General features: G+C 40.1%; 1 protein-coding gene across 7 annotated transcripts in view; it reads left to right on the top strand.

Moving 5' to 3' along the window:
- Positions 1-14,393, top strand: part of PPP6R3 (protein phosphatase 6 regulatory subunit 3) — a 110,039-nt gene that overhangs the window by 64,109 nt on the left and 31,537 nt on the right. For 5 of the 7 annotated variants that reach the window (XM_006019183.3, XM_014517747.2, XM_025198539.1 and 2 more), the window contains 2 exons: positions 1,742-1,828; positions 10,755-10,852. In XM_006019183.3, the coding sequence (XP_006019245.2) occupies positions 1,742-1,828; positions 10,755-10,852 (185 nt within the window). The remainder of the gene's footprint in view (positions 1-1,741; positions 1,829-10,754; positions 10,853-14,393) is intronic. The other 2 variants (XM_006019185.3, XM_006019184.3) reach the window with 2 other exon arrangements.

The following is a 14,393-nucleotide window of genomic DNA, read 5'->3' as shown; positions in this document are numbered from 1 at the left end:
GAGAGCCGGGGGGGGGGGGGGGGGGGGGTGTGCGCGCGCGCGCGTGCATTGCTTGTACAGACTAGACGTACAGCTGCATTGAAGAATTTAGTGTTTTTTGGAGCTTCTGTAATCCATTTCTGATGTCTTTATGGTTGCGATTGATTAGCAGATGTTTATAGGAGATACTCTATTGTTAATATCCAAGCTTTCCACAGAGGGAAATGGTACGTATTTGAAGCTTAGCTTGTACATCATCCTTTCATGTAGGCTTTTCACATCCTAGAAGCAAGCTGTTCTAACAGTCAGACTTGGAAAAATCCCAAAGAGTGATGGCAAAACATACTAAATATTTTCCTTTTTATAAAAACTTCTAAGAGTTCTGATGTGTCCTTTTAGTCTAGTATCTTCATAACCCCTTTATCTCTGTTAAGTAGAAAACTGCACAGGAGTTGTGAACTGAGTCATTTTTACAGGTATGCTTAAGTTTAGCTTCAGGCCAATTTAATCTGCAAGTCAGAATTCCAAGTGTCTTACTTTGGTTTGACTTGATTTTTATTATTACTTGCTTTTCACAAGGCTACTTACTTAAAATTTAATAGACTTGAACAAAAAATGATTGAAATGTTTGGTAATTCTGAGCAATTGTTTGGTTAAACTGTTGGGCAAATCCTAGTGACCTTTTAGGGAGGTTCTTTGTTCTGATACTCAGTTTATTTAGAGATTTGCATCTTATTTTTCAAATTAAAAACAAATATATGCTAAGTACATGCAGAACCTATACCATGGTTTGGGTTTGAACATGATGATTTTGGGTAGCAGAGAAGGATGGGGTGTGATTTTACTGCTGAGTCATTCCAAGGTCATGTTTGTTTTACCCAAGATCAGTAATATTAATTTCTTCTATGGAGGCCTGAATTTAAAAAAATTGTATGGAAAACTTATTTAAATAGTTTTTGAGGTGTTTTTTGCCCTTCATATAGACAGTTTCACTTTTAGAAAGAGGATCAGTTGTTTCAAAGTAATAAGTGAAAGAATTACACGTGTTCTTCTATGCCAGTGGTTCTCAACCTTTTTTTGTACCAGGATACCAGGACCCATTTGTAAGCGTCGATGGGTAGTCCTGACCCAGTATCCCTCATTCCCAACCCACTGCCCTTCAGTGCGTGGGGCATGGGGAGTCCCAAGCAGGCTGGAATTCTGCCAGCCTGCAAGGGAAAAACCACCATTTCCCATGTTTTTCTTCTTTTAAAGGAGAATCCATTTTTAAGGTTTGTTTGTGACCCTTTCATGTATTTTTGTGACCCACTTTTGGTTCACAACCCATGAGCTGAGAAACGCTATTCTATGCAGTGTTTATTTTTATGGAAATATTTCTTAACTTAAGCCATCTTGGCCATCTAGCCTCAGGATCTAGTGCTTTTAATGATGAGTTTTAGGTACTTAGTTCTTTTGAAGAATCAGACCCTGATCTGTCACTGTCAGTTTGAGTTTGTTTAGCAGCTAGATGTTTAAAGTTGGTTTAGTTCTCATGTGATGTAGAGTAATTGGCTAATGGCGTCTAGCACTATAAAAAATGGACAACACCCTATAAATAGTGTGTGTGTGATGCTTTTGTAGTATGACAGTTGAAAATTTACTTCCTGGATTGAAAATCTTCCACTACATCTCTTTTTGCAATGGGATTTAATGACGGTTAACTTGTATTCAAATTTGCATGAAACCTTTTTTCTGTATTAAATGCCTAAACTTCTTTGTCTAGGTTACTACCTGCCACATTCATTCATCCAGCGATGACGAAATTGACTTTAAAGAAACTGGTTTCTCACAAGATTCTTCTTTGCAGCAAGTGAGTTTTGTTTGTTTAGTTAACGTTCTTTTTATGCATAGGTTGTTCCTTTTGTGAAAGCAGGGGTGTCAAACTCACCTTATGCCCTAAACCAGATACAGACCACAGGGCTCCTTGCAGGCTGGGTTCAGTCTGGAGTATGCTCTGGTTCTGGCATGGGGCATGTGGCAGCTCTAGCATGGGACTGGAAATAGGGCTGATTTTGCTAAGGAGGTAGGGGTGCATCAGTGACAACTGGCAAAGTGGCTGGGGGGGGACAGAACTGTCTGGGGCCTTCTCACTCTTCTGCTTGGCAATTGCCATGTCTGCCTGGGTCCAAAGGAGGCTGTGTTCCTCCTTCGCCTCCCCCAGCTTGTGTTGGCCTGCATGTAGTCTGGCATGCTAGATAGAGCAGCCCTACATTTGACACCCTTGTCTTAGACTGTGGTCTTTGGTCACTCTACCATAGTGTGAAACTGACTTGTATTCATGCAAGTAATTCTAAGAATGGGTATTGGTTCTTAGCAAAATGGTATTGTTTAATATATTCCATAGGTTGGTTTCAGTTCTTGGAGATAGATGAGTGAAATGTCATTTGAATCACATTTTTGTGTTAATATATATAAGGGTTAATATATATATATACTTTGTCAAAAGAATATGCATTCTATTTCAGTTACTACAAATTCAAAATTTTTTTTTAATTTATGAAGTAAGGTGTCTTAGCTGATTGTTTGAAGAATAAAGGAAGAGAATTGGCTAATTCATCTCGGTATGTTCTAGCTTTAGGAGAATATCAGAATGTTATTGCCCAAATGTGGACATAGAATGCTGAGCCTGTTTATTCTGGCATAGGGAATCCAGTAGTTTAGTACAGAACTTAAGTTGCAAACCATTGATATTTAAATATGCACAACAAAATCCTTTAAATTAAGCTGCTTTATATGGCCAGCATCTCTTTCAAATTAACTTTAGAATTTCCGTGTATCATACACTATGAACAGAATGCATGTATTCTAGCTACCAGCTATACAAAAGCAAGAATGAAGGCTTTTTAAGAGTGTTTAGAAAACTTAGTGACTGGTCAGACTGGAACATTTGGAAGATCAAGGCAGTCTGAAATGTAAAGCTCTGTAGAAACTTATAGTTTGCTAATTTGACAGCAATAGAACATTTAATACAATTATGCCACACCACTGGGTAGCATTTTTTTTTTTTACATTATCAGCCAACAGTACCATGTGCTTTTGATACTTCTGTCACTTTTGATGACTGCAGGGTGCTCTGGATTAGCACCGCCCCACTAGTAGCATATCTTTCCTTTTAATCTTTTAGTGGAAATTGGAAGAACATATGAGCTGTCACTGTATGCTGAAAAACAACTGATAAAAACATTTTGCAACATATACTGAATTGGATTTTTGATCCAAAAGCTTATTTTTAACTGCCTGTTTTTTGGAAAACCAAGCATAACTGCATGGTCTTTGGTTCTTATGTTTGTAAAATTGGGTTAATTGAAGTGTATTGTAATGTTAGAAACTCGTATTGGTATATTCATGTCTAATGTTATTTCAGTAATTTGGCACATATCAGAGTTACCATTTTGTTGGATGGCTTTGAGTTCCTTCCCTAAGGTAGCAGCTTTAGTAAGAAAGCTGAATATTTAGAAAATATTCAAAAGTTGTTTCAAGCACCACCTCCTGATTGGATGTCCAGTAGGTGCCCTGCAACTTTCAGAGGAAACTAGTGCTGTGGTACCGATCTTCTCAGTCTAAGTGTTTCCACACAGAAACATATGTCCAACTGCAGTAGAGACTGTCGATCCCAGATAGGCCTCATCAGCCATTTTTGGACCCACCATTATGGAATACAATCATCTTTGACTGCAATGGATTGCTGAAGACTGATCTTTTCAGTCAAAGTATATATTTGCAAAAGATGCTTAGACCCTTTTAAATCTAGAATGGCAGAGTCTGTCTTGAAGTTGGTTCATGCTAGGAAGTTCAATATGGTGAGAGAGGTAGTAGGCTTAAATCATTTCAAGGAGAGGTAGACCGCTTGTCCCAGGATAAATAGCTAGATATTACTGTCTCTATCTTCCCCATTCTTCTCTGTCCCTTCCTCTGCCCAGCAAGCTGGGGTGGGAGTGGTAGTAGAGACTAGCCAATGATGATATTTTTACCACTGTTATCTGGACCTTCTGTGAGCAAAGCTAGCTGACGTGACTGTGTTAAAGCTGCTACATTTACTGTCACCAGAGGAGCTACACTGATATTAGCAGTGTTATGAGATTCTAGAAAATTGTCTGCATACCCACAGTTTAGGAGTAAGCAAAAATTAGCTTAATTGTGTATGAAAAACGTGGCTTTTTTAAAAATTGAAAACCTTTTAAAAATTCATTTGTGAACACCTGAATTAGCCCTTGATACAGAGTAGGTTTGATCTCAGTGATTCAGGCCAGGGATTGACAAACTACAGCCAGCAGAATTATTCTATCAGTCCCATGGACGTTGGTGCCTTTGGTGGCAGGGACCTTCACCTGCACCACACCACAGCCAGACAACAAGGAGCTTCACCTGTGGTGTGGCTGGTATCAAGGAGAATAAGCAGCAGCCACTTGAACTTGGGCCAGGTCATTCTGGGCCACCACCACAGTAAGGCTGCCAATGGCTGACCTAGGCTAAAGGGATCCCTTTGGAAACATTTATTAAGAATGCTGGATGAGAAGTGAAGTGATTCTTAAAATTTGCTGTTTCCTACTGACAGTTCTGTAACTAGAATTTATTTGTTCAAGCAAAATCTGGTAACTTTTCACATAAAGTTCATAACCTTTGCCACCTGTTGTCTAACTTAATGTATAACTCTTTATATGCCATGAGATGGATCAGCCTTATCAATCTAGCTTTGTTATCTTTGAGGTTTTTTTGTTTCTTTTAACAAAAAAAACAAAACCAAATTGAAGTATTTTTTCCTTTGAGGTCTTTAAGCTTTGTCCTGAATTCCCTTCAGTAGGGTTGGCACTACCACAACGATGTGTCTTATACTGTAAATCTTCTGCAAATTCCTGTAATTCAATAGCAACAAACAAAAATATATTGAAGTCTTGTCTTCTCCCTCCTCATCCTCCAGCTCGCAAAACACAGATCAGACTTCTGGTTGGCAGCCTCTGAGAACCCTTTTCTAGCTTTCTTTAAACCACAGCAGCAGGGGAAAAGGGCATAGAGAAAAATATGTATTTTTTTAAATCCTATCAGTTTTCAACAGAGATGTGGGATGGAAAATTTTCCAGTGCTTTATTTTTCCTTAGGAAATTTTCCATTTCTAAAAATTCATTGTTTCATAAAACTCATTAATAACAATGAATGGATGCCAATACAATATTAGGCAAGTGTGGCAGTTTCAAAGTTGTAATTAATGTTTTTCAGGTGATTATCCCTAGGAAGTGTGTGAGAGAGTACATGCATGCTTTATTGATTTGTAAACAGGAGGGTAAATACGCTCGCATAATAATCCAAACCAAAAATCAAGTTATGAATTCACGTAATCGGCTGTGCAGCTCAAATAAAAACCAAAGCTAAAATTCTTATTTCATCTCAGACTGCAAGTTGAAAGGAAAATCAAAACTAAAACTGTGATTAATTTTTGTTTCACTTTCAGTTCAGCAAACACACAGAGCAGTCTCTCATTTCTTTTCTTGAGTTGGGGAAGTTGGAAGTGTTTGCATAAGGTCTGTAAGTTTTTTAGTGCTTTTGGTTTCAAGTAGTCATAATAATGCCTAATCAGAAAAAAAAAACTAGCGTGTGGCATCATGATAGTGAAGTTCAAGCCCCTGATGGAAGGAAGAAATAAAGTTGGTAGATGTAAATATTGGGGGCAGGACTATACTAACAATGCAAGAGGAATGAAGAAACATTTAATAACATAGAATCTGTCCTGAAAGAGTACAAGCCATATACAGAAAGCTAATGCAATGAAGTATTGGAACAACATCATCTTAGAAAAGTCTACTTCAGGAATCCTATGTAAGTAAACAAATTAATATGTTAAACAACACACAGTATAGACTAGCATCTGTATTGTTTTCAGTTTCATAGTTGGTAGGGTCGGAAGGGACCTGAGCAGATCATCAAGTCCAGCCACCGTTTTAAAACATTATAATTTAAAAAGTCGTTAATGCAACTCTAGACTGTTATTGATTTATTTAAAATATTTGTATCCTGCTTTTCTGCTTGCGCTAAGCACCTAAAGTGGCTTAGGCTTAACAATAATTTTTTTTAAAATTACCTAATCGGAGGACAAGAGAACAAGTCTTATGAGGAAAGGCTGAGGGACATGGGACTCTTCAGCCTGGAAGAGCGAAGGCCCGGAGGGACTTGGTAGCAGCCTATAAATATATTAGGGGTGTGCACCAGGAACTGGGAGAACGTCTGTTCACCAGGGCATCCCAAGGGCAAACAAGGTCTAACTGTCACAAACTCCGGGAAGACCATTTTAGACTGGACATAACTCAGACAGTAAAGATGTTTTTCCTTCTGAAAGCCTGGGACAGACTCCTTTCCCTGCTGCCGCCGAAGTGGTGCAAGCACCTGCTCTGGATGCCTTTTAAGGCATGGTTGAATGCTTATCTTGCTGGTATTATTTGACCCCAGCAGACTTCCTGCCCCTTGGGTGGGAGGGGGCTGGACCCGATGATTTTGCGAGGTCCCTTCCAGTCCTAATGTTTATGACATCTGTAATAGATAGATAAATAGTTAATTATTTCAACCCAGGGGAGTGAGCTTAGTCCTCTGGCTGATGGCAGAGGCCAGACTATACTTTCCTTTGGCTCTGCAGTCCTAGCGCAACTGAGCAACAAGTTGAGCAGCAGTGTTTTTTCTGGCAGGGAGGGGGAAAGCAGGCTCACTGCCGCTTCTCCTTTTGATGGATGAGGCCAGACTAGAATCAGCTAAAATAAAAATATTTTCCTCCTTTTGTTGCGGGAACTTGGTAGCTCAAGTTAAATAGCAGATTTGCAGAACGTGGAAAATGAAAATGTTGAGCTGCCAGGTTTGGGGGAAGAAGCAGGATCCTCGCTTTCAAGATCATTGTCACCAAATATGCGATCCACAGTGAGTAGTTGTTCAAGACAGTCAAGCTTTTTTATTGGGCTTTGTGAACAAGATGTCAAAAGAAGATCAAGAAGAACCAGATGAGACAGTAGCTCAAGCAGTTTTTGCAAATGGTACACATCTTTCCATAACTGAAAATCAATACTGGAAGGAAGATTGCAAACTAGTTTGCCCATCATATAAGTTACTGTCACATCATTGCTTATCACATTCTCTCTTAGACAGAGTATGACAGAGTTCAAACAGTGGATATTCAAAGGATTGGTCAAGCAGAATCACTGACTCTGATGTCAGATGGATGGACTGATATACAAGGAAATCCTTTATTGAAAATTGTTAGCAATACCTGAACCAATTCCTGAAAGCAATTGCTATTAAATCTTCTCGTCGTACAGGTGAATACATAGCCAAATTACCAAGTGAAGAGATTGAAAGTGCAGGTCTCTCCAGGCTACAAGCCCTTATAACTGATCATGCGAGTAACATGAAAGCTGCGTGGCAAATTTTAAAGGCAAAGTATCCTCATTTAATTGTATGTGGCTGTCATGCTCATGGGTTGAATCTTCTGGCATAGGACATAATAAGTGTGAATACAGTGAAAACAATATTGGCAAGCTGCAAAGCAATTGTGAAGGTATTCAGCAATCATCATGTTGCTAATCAGGCTTCAAATAAATTACAGAAAGAGAAGCGGGGGAAGGAAAGTGCACTTTTATAGCCAGGAGAAACTAGATGGGGCTCGGCTACAAAGTGTTTACGTAGTTTGCTGCATACAAAGAGCTGTTTGCAGTGTGCTTCAATAGATGACACAGGATCTCAGATCATTCCCATGAACATTCAGAAGCAGATTCTCGACAATGATGTGTTCTGCGTTCAAGTTCAAGGAGCATTCAGTTTGCTACTAACGGTTTCAGTTGCTATCAAGAAACTTGAAGGAGATGCACCAAGCCTTTCAAGTATTCCGGAGATATTCAGACAACTGAATGAAAATCTAATTGAGCTTTTGCCTTCTTCACCTCTGTCCAAAAACAGTAGTAGTTAAACAGATGTTTACTAAGAGATCTGAGTTTTGCTGTCATCCAATTCATCTGGCAGCAAACGTTTTGGATCCTCAACACGGAGGACAGCGTTTATCAGAAAATGAATTATCTACTGCTCTCGATACAATTATGGAAGTAGCTAAGAATGTTCCCAATATGGACGAAATAGCTTTGATGACAGACGTTGCTTAGTACCATGCAAAAGAGAGAACTTTTTGGAGCAAAGACATCATTTGGCGGGCAGCAGAGAATGTCTCTGACATGGTGGAAGGGCTACTGTAACAACCGACTGCTGTCCAGGATTGCTCTAAGGACCTCAAGCATTCCACCAACAGCAGCTTCTTGTGAACAGAACTGGAAGGCTTTCAGCTCAATCAAAACAGAAAAGAGGAATAGATTAACAAATGAACACACCGCTAAGCTTGTTTCTATTTCTCAAAATCTCTTGCTTCTGGAGAATCAGTCAGAAGCACAGTTAGTGAAGAAGATGAAGTGCGATGATAAGTTGCCCTTGCCCATAGACTCATTGGCAAAACCATCCTTTAGCGAAAGAGAATGAGGTTCAAATAGTTCTGAATCAGATTTGCCTTGATCTGATTCTGAAATGGAACTAACAAGTAGTGCAAGTGATTCCACAGATAATGACAGTGAAACTGGAGGTGCTGCAATGACCTCAGTGGAAGAGAGTTAAACTCTGAAGTAGATGAGTGGACAACCAGGGCATATCATGCACGGTTCTTTGGGTGTGCTAACATTAGTGTGTCAACAGTTTTCAGTGCCTTTGTTTTTTTTCTCAAATTTAAACAAACAATGGAAGGGAAGTACATGCTATTGTGTATTGTCTTTACATTTTTACAAGTATTCCAATAAAAATAATTTATTTCCACATAAAGCTTTGAATTTGTTTGAATATAACATTTAAACCACATTGTGTGCTGTATTTAATTTTTTTCCTAATCAAATATTTCAGTTCAAATACTTGCAGGTATTGGGACATAAAATTAACATGGGGGTACTTTTTAAGTTTTGTTTACTAAATATAAGTAAACATACTAAATCAGATCACTATCTATTTAAGGCATTGGAAAATTTTCCAGTTCAAAATTTTTCAGAAAACCCACATCTCTGGTTTTCAAATCCAATCACATTTTTAGTATTCATTTTCTTTCACTGTTTGTCTGGTTTTTTTGAGGTGAAGGCACTGCATCTTTTTGAATGGCCGCTCATCCACTTGCAAGCTGTTCTTATCTAGGCCAGGTGTCTTCTGAGACCAAAACAATGCTGTTACAGTAATTACCAGTAGCAAAGAACAGAAAAAACACCTCATTTACTAAATCAGTAAATGATATTGTTGTGGCAAGTATACCACTATCCTAGAATATTTGAGAGGTTGATAGGCATCTTTTAAATCTTGAAATTTGAAATGTTCAACCAGAAATATACCTGCACAAATACAGGTCTCTCCACTGGTTGTTTGAATAAGGGCTCTCCTTACCTACCCCCAATCCTAAGGGTGTGAAGAAGCTGCCTGGTTTTCTTATCACTATCCTTTTGTTTTCCTCCAAACTCCTAAATGCCTCACAAGCTCTACATTTTCCCTCTGCTGTCATCCTTTTTCCTCAGTCATCCATTCCCATGCCTTCTGCTTACCTACCTACTGCTCTTTTCTAGGCACACTTCTCCCTTGCCTTCTATATTGCTTTAGTTAAAACAATTGGAAGCTAGCTGCAAGTCCAGAAAATGGTCATCTTCCCTATCATGGTTTGGTTTCATTTCATTTGAAAAGTGAAATGCACTCCTCGTTTCCATATGCAATTTGTAAAGAATATGACTGTCTTGACTGAAGGTAGCATGGCTTTAGTCCTTTCAGAAGTAATGTTGATGCCCCTTAAATAAAATAAAAACTTCGATCTATTAAAGCCAAGAATATGCTGACAAACTTGATATTTAAGACTGCGTTTAAAAATAGCTGTAAATCTCATGAGATTTGTGTCTAAATAATAACATTTCGTAACTGATGCATAGTTAAGGAGTTGGTATCTGTATGTATTCTGTTTTGTTACCCACTCTGTTTTTCTTGTGGTTCATGGAGAAAAATCAGTTGGGTCAGTGCTTCTCAACCAGGGTTGAGATTTTTTTTTTAAGGGTCCCAAGGGGTACCATACCATTAGCATAGTTAGGTATGCAAACAACTGCCCACAATTTAAAAGATAAATGCACACATTTCAAATAGGAATCCATATTCTCTGATCTGTTGAATGTGTCTGTCTGAATTTGTTGCCATAAAAGAATTGCTCTACTGTTTTTCTGTAGTCAGGAAACAAATGGAAGCTCATTTTTCTGAGGGTGCCTTGAGTTAAAAAAGTTTGAGAACCACTGAGTTAAATCCCATTCTTGAAAATGTTATAGTCGACCAACTTGACTGCAACTGTTCACCTGCACACATCTTTCTGTTCCTAAACATTTCCTATTTCCCTTTGTTCCCTGAACTGTGATTTCATACTAGCAAGGGAGTATATTTTATGGGGATGCATTTGGAAAGGTGCTGCTTGAAACGGCAAGAAAGCTGAAATTGTAACTTTCTTATTAGAGCTGCTGCTGTCAGGCTGGTTTCAAAGCTATCTAATGTGGATAGGTGCCTATCCAGTAGAGAATTTTTGGTTTTGAAAATAAGCAAACTTTTCTGACCCCCTTGTGTTTAAATTAGCAAATTTTATTTCTGAAGCAAAATGGGCAAAAGTAGTATTTAGAATATTATTAGAATCATTATATCACTGTCGTTGGTCCTGGGGTTGCCAGGCCTTTTCTGATTATCAGATGCAACAAATGACGTCCAATTTTATTGACCAGTTTGGCTTCAACGATGAGAAGTTTGCTGATCAAGATGATATCGGCAAGTGAGTAGATGTTTACGCTGGTTTTCATGTCTGTCTTGAGATTTTTTTTTAACTTTATTGTGTGTCTTTTGACTGTGTCATCTGCAGCCTTCACTGATATTGAACGGTCTCTAGTCAACTTTGTTTTTCTTGATCAATGTTGTATGTCTTTTAATCAACTAAGATCGCCAGGAAAAGCAGAATTAGCCTTCCTGAGCAATTTTTCTACCTTCCCTAGCAGCTGGATAACAGAATGCTTAGCCTCTGACTGTGTAGCTCAATTTATGGGTCTGCATGTAATTCACGTGACCCCTGGCACATGGAAATTGTGGGGCCAGAATTTGTGAGAGAGTTTTGAGGCACAGTAGTTAGACCTGTGGTATATTCCATGCTGTGACAGTCTTAATTAAGTTTTGGTGGGAAGGCTGGCAGGAACAAAATATCCACAAGTGTTCTTTTCTGTAGGGAACAGTAAGGAAGTGCACCATAAATCTGCCTTTTGTGTTCAAGAGCAAGGCAGTTCAGACATGTCTCCAGTTAGGGTAAGTGAAGGATTTAGAAATGGGAATAGTCTTAGTCTATAAAAGGAACAAAAAACCCAATAAAAAACTGTATAACCACTACCATTTCTTAAAGTAAAGTAATATTCTTTCATAGGAAATAGAATCAGTTAGAGCCATTGATAAAAATGGCAGGACATTCTGTCAGCCCCTGAAGTAAAGCTAGGTGTATGTTTTGAAAAAGCAAAAGTCCATTTTTTTTTAAATGATCCCTAAAAGAGTTCAAGACAGCCAGTGAAATGTTAGGTAGGTTATTGCTGTCATACTAGTTACTGATGCCTTACTCTGACTTGCACTGAAAAATAACATGGGAAATAGTTGTTACAAGCAGCTGACACAATCAGTGGCTGCTTGTTTATACTAAACATGTTTCTCTTGAGGTGTGTAGTAGGCCCATTGATACCGAGCCCATAAAAAAATTGATTCTAGTTCTGCCTTCCAGAAACTGAGACACACTTGTATTTAAAAAAAACCCCAAACATGGTAATACACACATTTTGCGTGCAGGTAATGAACGGCTGAGATTTTTCCACTGCCTGCTTGTCAGTTGTTCTCCACAGCTGCTTTCATGTTGTAGTTGCATGATTTTTCTCTTTTATATGGGGCCTAAAACTAATCTGTTTTTGGCCTTAAAGGCCATATCAAAGAATTATGAATGTCATCCCCCCCTTCCCCTCAATGATCTGTAGTACTGAAGATTGGGGGAAGAGTACCAGCTGTGCAGCTAACTTTAAACTAACTCATGTGTACAGTTAAAAAGAATACATGCAAGTTTGTCCTGAAAGTCTGGCATATTTTATCCCCTTTATTCCCTGACAGAGAACCCTTTGAGCTTAAACACAAAGGAAGCTTACAAGAAGTGGAAGCTTGGACAAGCAGCTTGGGAGAAGTATAAGAATATTGGTTTGGCATGCAGGGATGAAATCAGGAAGGCCAGAGCACAATTGGAGGTGCAGCTAGCAAGGGATGTGAAGGGTACTAAGGGTAACAAGCAAGGGATGTGAAGGGTTTCTACAAGTACCTCAATAGAAAGAGGAGGATCAAGGAAAGTGTGGGTTCCTTACTGAATGGGGGAGACAACTTAATGACAGATGATGAGGAAAAGACTGAAATGCTCAATGTCTTTTTTACCTCAGTGTTCACAGGCAAGGTCAGGTCCCAGACTATACTGCATCAAGCAGCACAGTTTGGGGAGGAGGTGAGCAGCCCTCATTGGTGAAAAAACAGATTATGGACTATTTAGAAAAGCTGGACATGCACCAATCCATGGGGCTGTATGCAATGCATCTGAGGGGGAGGGACTTGGCTAATGTGATTGCAGAGCCACTGGCCATCATCTCTGAAAGACTGAGAGAGGTCCTGGATAATTGGAAAAGGGTAAATCTAGTGACCATCTTTAAGAAAGGGAAGAAGAAAGATCCAAGGAACTACAAACCAGTCAGCCTCGCCTCAGTCCCTGGAAAAATCATGGAGCAGTTTTTCAAAGAATCCATTCAAAAGAATCTAAGCACTTGGAGGAGAAGGTGATTAGGAACAGACGGCATGGATTCACCAAGGGCAAGTCATGCCTGATCAACCTGATTGCCTTCTATGCTGAGATGACTGGCCCTGTGGATGCAAGGAAAGCAGTGAACATAATATACCTTGAGTTTAGCAAGGCTTCTGGTACAGTCTCCCAAAGCATTCTTGCAAGCAAACTGAGGAAGAATGGGTTGAATGAATGGATTGTAAAGTGGATAGAGAGCTGGCTGGATTGTCATGCTCCACAGAGTAGTAATCAATGGCTCAGTGTCTAGCTGGCAGCCCGTATCAAGTGGAATGCCCCAGGGGTTGGTTGTGGGACCGGTTTTGTTCATTATCTTCGTTAACAACCTGGCAGAGGGGTTGCACCCTCAGCAAGTTCATGAATGACAGCAAGGTGGGAAGTGTAGTAGATACACTGGAGGGTAGGGCTAGGACTCAGGGTGACCTTGACAAATTGGAGGATTGGGCCAAAAGGAATCTCATGAGGTTCAATAAGAACAAGTGCAAAGTCCTGCACTTAGGATGGGCCAATCCCATGCATCAGTACAGGTTGGGGGCTGACTGGCTGGGCAGCAGGTCTGCAGAAAAGGACCTGGGGATTACAGTGGACTATAAGCTGAATATGAGCCAGTAGTGTGCCCTTGTTACCAGGAAGGCTAACAGCATACTGGGCTGCACCGGTAGCTGTACTGCCAGTAGGTCAAGGGAAGTGATTATTCCCCTCTGTTCAGCACTGGTAAGGCCACATCTGGAGTACTGTGTCCAGTTTGGGGCCCCCCACTACAGAAAGGATGTGGACAAATTTGAGAGTCCAGTGGAGGGCAACAAAAATGGTGAGGGGGCTGGGGGACATGACTTTTGAGGAAAGACTGGGGAAACTGGGCTTATTTAGAGGAGAAGAGGAGTCTGAGAGAGGACTTAATAGCAGCCTTCAACTGCATGAAGGTGGGGGGGTGTTCCAAGGAGGATGGAGCTAAACTGTTCTCAGCGATGGCAGATGACAACAAGGAGCAATGGTCTCAAGTTGCAGCAAGGGAAGTTTAGGTTAAATATTAGGAATAGGGCTATGCGAAGCTTTGATAGCTGATTTGATTTGGAGGGGATTCGGCCTGATTAGGGGACCAAATCTCTGAATCTGACTAATCGGGAGACTAATTAAAAGCTCTGAATTGATTTGAAGCATCCAAATCGTTCAGAAAAGTTTCAGAAAGGATTTGGCTGCTTCGGATATTCAGTCATGTGCTAAAAAGACAGCTGACACAGCTACCTCCAGCTGGTAAATCTGTTGGGATTGGGGGAGGAAAGGGAGCATGGGAGGGGGACAAGCAGCATTAGGGTATAGCCCCCGCTCCCAGCGCTGCCTCACTTGCTTGCCCCACTGGCAAGCAGTGGCAGGGCAGAGTCCCCACTTCCAGAGTTGATGCGGGCATGGTAGTGCTGGGAACACGGGCTATGCCCTGCTGCTGGCTGGACCAAGC

This window comes from Alligator sinensis, unplaced genomic scaffold (genome assembly GCF_000455745.1).
Source record: "Alligator sinensis unplaced genomic scaffold, ASM45574v1 scaffold907_1, whole genome shotgun sequence".
Classification (NCBI taxonomy): Eukaryota; Metazoa; Chordata; order Crocodylia; family Alligatoridae; genus Alligator; species Alligator sinensis.
This window is presented reverse-complemented; position numbering and strand designations above follow the sequence as displayed.